The sequence below is a fragment of the Choristoneura fumiferana genome, chromosome 21, assembly GCF_025370935.1.
Source record: "Choristoneura fumiferana chromosome 21, NRCan_CFum_1, whole genome shotgun sequence".
NCBI lineage: Eukaryota > Metazoa > Arthropoda > Insecta > Lepidoptera > Tortricidae > Choristoneura > Choristoneura fumiferana.
In genome coordinates, this window is record NC_133492.1 from 16,083,953 (window position 1) to 16,091,448 (window position 7,496).

General features: G+C 37.0%; 1 protein-coding gene and 1 long non-coding RNA gene across 2 annotated transcripts; one reads left to right on the forward strand and one right to left on the reverse strand.

Annotated features, from left to right (window-relative positions):
• Nucleotides 1-2,916: 2,916 nt before the first annotated feature.
• Nucleotides 2,917-3,521, forward strand: LOC141439533 (uncharacterized). Its single transcript, XR_012452603.1, has 2 exons — nt 2,917-3,148; nt 3,315-3,521. It is a non-coding gene; the product is annotated as an uncharacterized lncRNA (long non-coding RNA).
• Nucleotides 3,522-4,168: 647 nt separating this feature from the next.
• LOC141439632 (uncharacterized) lies at nt 4,169-5,900 on the reverse strand. The gene has a single exon (XM_074103946.1). The coding sequence runs from the start codon at nt 5,424-5,426 to the stop codon at nt 4,455-4,457; it is 972 nt and encodes a 323-aa protein (XP_073960047.1). The 5' UTR covers nt 5,427-5,900; the 3' UTR covers nt 4,169-4,454.
• Nucleotides 5,901-7,496: the final 1,596 nt, after the last annotated feature.

Below are 7,496 nucleotides of genomic sequence, written 5' to 3' on the forward strand. Positions count from 1 at the left end.
AGCGTCTTTGCCGCAATCACCACATTAGCACCATCTTTAGCTGCCTTGAGGGCAATAGCCTTCCCAATACCACGGGAAGCGCCCGTAATAAACAACGTGCGCCCTGCTAGTTTACTAAAAATTAAAATAATTCATAAAAAGAAAGTGGAATGCCAACGTCAATACAAAATGTTTCGTCAAGTTTACTCACCCTGTGTTCGCTACTAAACTCATATTGTATGCTTCGCCTTGGTTCTTTGCAGACTAAATTTATTTTCAAGTTATAATTTATATGGCAGAGCTTACTGATAATACTATAAAACGGGACAAATTATCGTCTCTGCCGCAACAGCCCCGTTTCGTTTTTTTTTTTTTTTTTTTTTTTGTTACTGGACTTGGGCTTAGTGTTGCCCTTAGCCATTTTCAAGTTAGGGAAATTGGACGCGGGAAAGGGGTAGTTTGGTAGACGGAATTTGGAATATAGAAGGTCAGGGTAGGTAGAACACAAAGGCAAAATAAATTACATAAATTTGTAAATACTATACTTTAATATCATTTTTAGAAATAAAGGATGCAATTATATTATATATATTGGGAAAGGTGAGCAAGGAAAATATGCTTGTAGGTAGAGGTATATTGTGGGATACTAATGATTCCAAAAACGAAGTTCTGTCATATAATGGACAGGATAGAAAGATGTGATTTAGGTCAGCCACCGCGGCTCCACATTCACATGCTTCACTATTGATTATGTTGAATCTAAACAGATGAGAAGGGGCGCACGTATGGCCCAGTCTCATCCGAGTCAATATGGATGTTTCTCTTCTGCCTAATTTTGAATTATAAAACCATGGTCTCAGTGGAATTTTTTGTTGTAAATTATAATAATAATTTCCGGTCTCTAGAGAACTCCAAAACCAAAAGAACTCCCAGGAGTTCCGTAAATACCTTTTAGGAAGGGCTAGGAGATCATGGGTGTAATTTTTATAGGGGAAAAGATCCCCGGAATGAACGGCCTCGAGAGCCAGATTGTCAGCTTTCTCATTTCCATAAATCCCAGAATGACTTGGCACCCAGACAAACTGAATCTCGAGACCTTTGATACTGCACTCGTGTAACAGAGCTCTAATATCAAAAAATATGGGATATATATTTTTTAGTTTAAATGGAGGATGTAGTAATGCTTGTAAGCTACTTTTTGAGTCTGAAAAAATTACGGATTTTCCTAATTTCATCAAATGAATATATTCAATAGCTTTGAAAAGCCCATAAGCTTCACCAGTAAAAACTGAGGATTCTGGGGGAAGTTTAATTTTTTGCACAATATTGAACTGGTGGTGATACACTCCAACTCCCACACAGCTAGATAATGTAGGTTTGGATGCATCTGTGTATATATAATGCCATCCAGACCAACGGACATCAAGGAAATGGTTGAATAATGACTTTGCACTTGAAGTATTCTTTATAAGACCCAAATCAAGAAATACCGCTGGCTTAAGTAATAAAACTTCAAATTTAACACTATATAAAGGAGAGTTGTGTATCGATGGGTAGAACTTGACAGAGGTAGAAATTTTAAGTAACTGTTGATGATAAAAGGAGGACTCTTATTGCGCCAGTGTGAAGATGTTTCTATTTCTTTTTGAAGAGAAGATAATTTAGGTATAATGGGATGATTTGAGAATTGCATGGAACGGAAAATAAACCTATCTGCTAGGAATTGCTGTCGTAAATGTAACGGTGGATCGACACATTCCACCTGCATCGCATTAACAGGGCTAGTTTTCATGGCTCCCAGTATTATTCTTAATGCCTTGTTTTGGATTTTATTAAGAATTTCAAATGCGGTATCTGTACCTGGACGAAGCAAAAAAGACCCGTAATCCAATACACTTCTAATGACAGCATTGTACACTAGTTTTAGGTAAAATGGATGACTACCCCACCAAACTCCAGCCAGACATCTTAAAATATTTAGAGACCGTTCACATCTAATCTTTACATATGTGCAATGAGCTTTGGCCGAGAGTCTACTGTCAAAAACTACACCTAAATATTTAGCTTCGTTGTTAAGTGGAATAAATGCACCATCATAAACTAGATTCAAATCACACTTCCTTGTTCTGGTTGAGAATAAGACCGCTGTTGTTTAGTGATTGATAGCTCCAGACCATTTGTATCTAAGTAGCACTTCAGTTGCTTAAGATTGGTATTTAATACTGCGCAAGCGTCACTGACACTGCTATCTGCACAGTACAGTACCAAATCATCATCAGCGTATTGTATGGATAATACAGGGTTTACTAGAATAGACGGAAAATCATGAGTATATACATTAAAGAGTAATGGGCTTAAAACGGAACCTTGTGGTAAACCTTTCCAAACAGTTCTGTATAAAGTATCAGAATCTAAGACTAATTTTATAATCCTTTCGTGAAACATTGCTGAAATTATATTAATGAGGCGTGTCGGAACACCCAATTTTACCAATTTATTTATAAGTATCTCTATATTTACATTGTCATATGCCGAATTTATGTCCAGAAAACATGCTACTACCGATTTATTCTGAGAAAAAGCTAATAATATATCCGAAACCAGTAAACCAACGCAATCTGATGTGCTTTTATTTTTGCGGAAACCGAATTGGTTGTCCGGTAGAGTTTTTTTTGTTTCAAATAACCACTCTAGGCGGTTTTTAACCATATGTTCCAATATTTTAAGTAAAACGGTCGATAAAGCTATTGGCCGGAGTGAATTATGATCATTCCGGGGTTTATTTGGTTTAGGTAATGGCAACACCAACTGTGTTTTCCATTCTGGAGGAATATTGCCTGAAATGAAAATGAAGTTAAGAAGGCTTAAGTAATAGGTTAGGATTTGGTCGCTGGAATTTGCTAAAAATGAATACGGAATGCCATCGCATCCCGGTGCAGAGTCAATTACATACGATAGTACACTTTTCAGCTCAGATAGTGAAAATAGACTGTTTAAATGTTGGCTATCGCTGTCGCAAGAAACTGACTCTATTTTCAATGGGATTGTTGTGACAAATGGAGGAGCGAGTTTATCTAAGAATTTTTCAACTACTGAAGGCTCTATTTTAGTTGCAGTGTTATCAACAAAAGCCCCTCTAAACATCCTTATTTTCCTCCAGATTTCAGAGGTGTGTGTATTAGGAGATAGGGAAGCGCAAAAATTTCTCCAGCTATCTACTTTCTTTTTCTTCAAAAGCTTTTTAGTTTCTTTTATTATGGTCACTAAATCGTTGTAGTTTTCCTCGTTCATGTTAGCCCTATATCTTAACTCCATTTCTTTTCGCCTTTTTACAGCTGTACTGCATTCAGAATCCCACCATGGTGGACAGGGAATCCTAGCACCAGAAGATTTTTTAACTGGGAAAACTTCAGTTGCTGCTTCAGTCAGTAATTTGGCAAATGCATTGGAGGATTCTATAATTTGGCTAGGATGTCTTAAATCTGGCAAGATACTGAATTTATCGTCCAATTGTTTTTTAAAATCATCCCATTTATTTTTAATTATTACATGCTTTAACATAGAAGTCCTTTTTAAGAACGGTTTATTTTTGAAAGGGAATGAAACTATCACTGGAAAATGGTCACTGCCATAGGTACATGGAAGTACATCCCAAGACAATGTACTGGCGATTGAGGAACTACTTATTGATAAATCAATAGCACTTGTATTTTCATGTGGAGCTGTTTGGCGTGTGGGTGCACCAGTGTTCAGTATGCAGAGATTAAGAGAATCAACAATGTCTAAAATTTCATCACCAAAGTCACTTGAATCGCTACATCCCCATGCTTGATGATGACAATTAAAATCTCCTAGGATGACAAGAGGAGAAGGAAGTGAAACTAAGATGGATTTTATTTCCCTAAGTATAACTAATGATGGATGAGGAATATACAATGAAACTATACAGATATTATTTACAATTGCAGCAATTATAGAGAAATTGCTGCTATGGGATGGTATTGGATGATATGTAAAATGAAATGAATTTTTACAAGAATAGCTACACCGCCATGTCCGTCTGACCTATCTTCACGGAGGCATGCATAGCCAGGAATTTGAAACATGAGTCTGCTCTGAGCCATGTTTCACTTAATGCTATAAGAAAAGGATTTAGTTTATTTATTAAATATAGTAAATCTGATTTTTATTCTTTATGCTGCGACAGTTCCACTGCAGAATGTGGCTGCTGTTGGCCATTATTGACATTTATAATATTTGAAATAAAACTAATTATATCTGCAACGTTGTTCGGTATTATGTTTGAAGAAGATAGTAATTTGATAAGCTCAAGGATGAGCTCACTAATGGAGGGTTGGTTGTTGTTGGGTTTTTCTTTCTGAATGGCAGTACCATTGCCAGATGTAGAAGGCATATCATATTCTTTAATGAGATCATTATGAGCACTTTTATCATAACCTTTTTGATATTGAGGTTTATCTCGAGGCTTGAGAAAAACTGTTTTTTTGTATGAATATGATGATGTTGGGTGTGTTAGTCTGATGATTGGGCTGTTTAATTTGAGACTGATTAATTTGATGTGGTGGAGGAGATAATAGAACATCTGCATAAGGTTTGCTGACTGGATGATGCAGCTTTGATGCCTCAGCGTAAGACAAACAACTTTGTGCCATAGATAATTTAATATTTTTTTGTCTTTCAAATTCTGGACACTGTTTACTTATTGCAAAATGGTGTCCAGTACATAAAAAGCAAGAAACACAGTCCTCCTCAACATCACATGTAGACCCAGAGTGACCCTGGCCACACTTGTAGCAGCATGGTTTGGATCGGCATTGTGTTTTTGTGTGACCATATCGGCAACAATTGTAACATTGGATTGTTGGAAATATGTACAGATCTACGGGTAGAGCATTATAACAGATGAATATTCTTTTAGGCAAAACTTGACCATCAAATGTTAACACCACTGTTTGGGATGGTTTCCAAACTGCTGAACCATCTACTATTGTTTTGTAATTCAGTCTTCTTGCTTTAATTACTTTTCCTGTACCTAAAGGTACAGAAACGTTCAACAGGATCTCCTCTAGGGACCACTCAGCCGGAACACCCTTAACTATTCCCATTCTCATTACACTGAAGGATGGGATAAAAGCTTTATATTTATTATCAGTGAGGGTTTTATCATTCAAAAATTTGTTAGCATCGTCAAGATGAGAAAATGACAATGTGACTCTATTCCTCCCAATTCTTTTCACACTACCATTAATGATGTTCTTAAATGACTTTTTCTTTAAGAAATTTCCAAAGGAAATGGGATGAATAGAGGTACCGTCATTCGGTGCATCTTGCATTCTTTGTACATGCACTACAAATGGTGAGCAATCAGTATTTACATAAACTTTTCTGAATGTGTCTGTGGGCTGAGGTGGAGATGGAGAGTTCATATTTGTGGTAGAGTTGTTAATAGTTGTTGTAGGTATTGGTTGAATATCAACTTTGTTTACAGAATCATTAGTGCAATTACAATCATTTTCAGTCAAAATATAGTCCGGATTTTATTTTTTATTTCTGCGCCTTTTTTTATTGCAATGGCGGCATATTTTCCTTGACGGGCAAACTCGTTTTCTATTTTTATCCGATGTTACGGAACTATCTGTATGGTCAGTATCCATACCGTTATCTGGTTCTGGTTTATTAATTGAACTAATAGTTACGGTGTGATGAACCTGGGGGACACCGCCCCCAGGGTCATCGGGCTCCTCCATCGAAATATATTAAAAAACTTACCAAAAAAGAAGAAATGTACACAAATAAAGGTATTTACAATAAATAATTAAAAATATACACCGTATTTACACTACGCTGACCACTAATTAATATAAAAAATTAAGAGCTAGAAAAAACACGCGCGCTCAGTTCGAGATTCCCGCCCTTTTCCCCGTTTCGTTTACTAAAACGAGAACGAAGAACGAATGGAATGAAATTTAGCTGCAAAACAACGTCAAATTAAAATGTCACATTATGGCAGTCATCGGTCTGGCAGATAAGCACAGATATATGAAATGAGTTTCTTGGTGCGAAATATCGCTAGATGGAGTTAGTATCGGGGGTTCGTTTGACGTTGAAGTCTTGCTGTGATTGGCCAATCACAAACTAATTAATCAATCACAAAAACGTGACCCAAATAAAAAATGTCAAACAGATCTCACGATACTAGCGCCAATTAAACTGTCACAGAAAGCCTCATTCTTGCCTCATTAGTGGGAAATTTAAAACATTAAACTACCGTGAGACTCACTCATATCCGTGCTCCCTTGAAAAGGGCTACGAAATAGCGCCGAAACATGTCGAGCTAAACTCGATTTAAGACGTGAGTTATCCGTTACAATATCATTTAATATGGGAAATTTTAAGTCGAGTGTGCGCTACGCGTGGTTCCTATATCTCTTATGCAAAAAAACGTTGGATTGGAATCACTATTTTTCCGTATAAATTGAGATTTTAACCGCGAACGGATCGAACGTATTTTGTAACCGAAAACTTACACTAAGGGCACTGTAGGTACCCTTAGTGTAAGTTTTCGGTTACAAAATACGTCTCGATCGCGTTCGCGTTAAAATCTCAATTTGTAGGGAAACACGAACATCGCAAACGTTCCGCTAGAGGCGCTGTTCGTGTTTGCATACAAATTTAGATTTTAACGCGAACGCGATCGAGACGTATTCGTAACCGAAAACTTACACTAAGGGCAAGGAAAGTTGGGCCCGCTTGACTAAAACATGTATGAACAAGAAAGAGCCAAACTGTGCTTATCTACAACAGTCTTTGAAAAAAAAAGAGCTCACACACATGTTCAATCTAACTATCGCTGCTGATCCGACTTACCTACTTTATTCTAAATTGGCTACATCCGTCATCGTAACACAATGCCGTGGTTCATTACGGGACAGTGCAAGATACGAATCTACACTACATAATTCTGTTTGATCCGTGATGGTAATGTGGCTTCTAAAATAAACAGAATTCCTACATACATATGACATCACTGATATTGATCTGGAATCTGAATAAAAGTTTCAACGGCATCCACATTAGTATACTCGTAATCCAATCTCGCAATCCAATTTTTATTTATATAAGTAAGTTTATATTTGACGACCAGATGGCCTAGTGGTTAGAGAACCTGACTACGAAGCTTGAGGTCCCGGGTTCGATTCCGTGTCGGGGCAGATATTTGTATGAAAAATACGAATGTTTTTCTCGGGTCTTGGTGTTTAATATGTATTTAAGTATGTATCTATCATATATAATATATTTATCCGTTGCTTAGTACCCATAACACAAAGCTTGCTAAGCTTACTTTGGGACTAGGTCAATTGGTGTGAATGCCCGTGATATTTATTATTATTATTTATTTATAAGTAACAAAGCACCTGCACAAACCTGCGAAGCAATTCAATGGTGTGCGTGTGAAGTTCCCAATCCGCACTGGCCCGCGTGGGAACTACGGCCCA

Coding starts and splice junctions, on each gene's coding strand:
- LOC141439632 (XM_074103946.1), bottom strand. CDS start 5,426: ATGAACTCTCCATCTCCACCTCAGCCCACAGACACATTCAGAAAAGTT.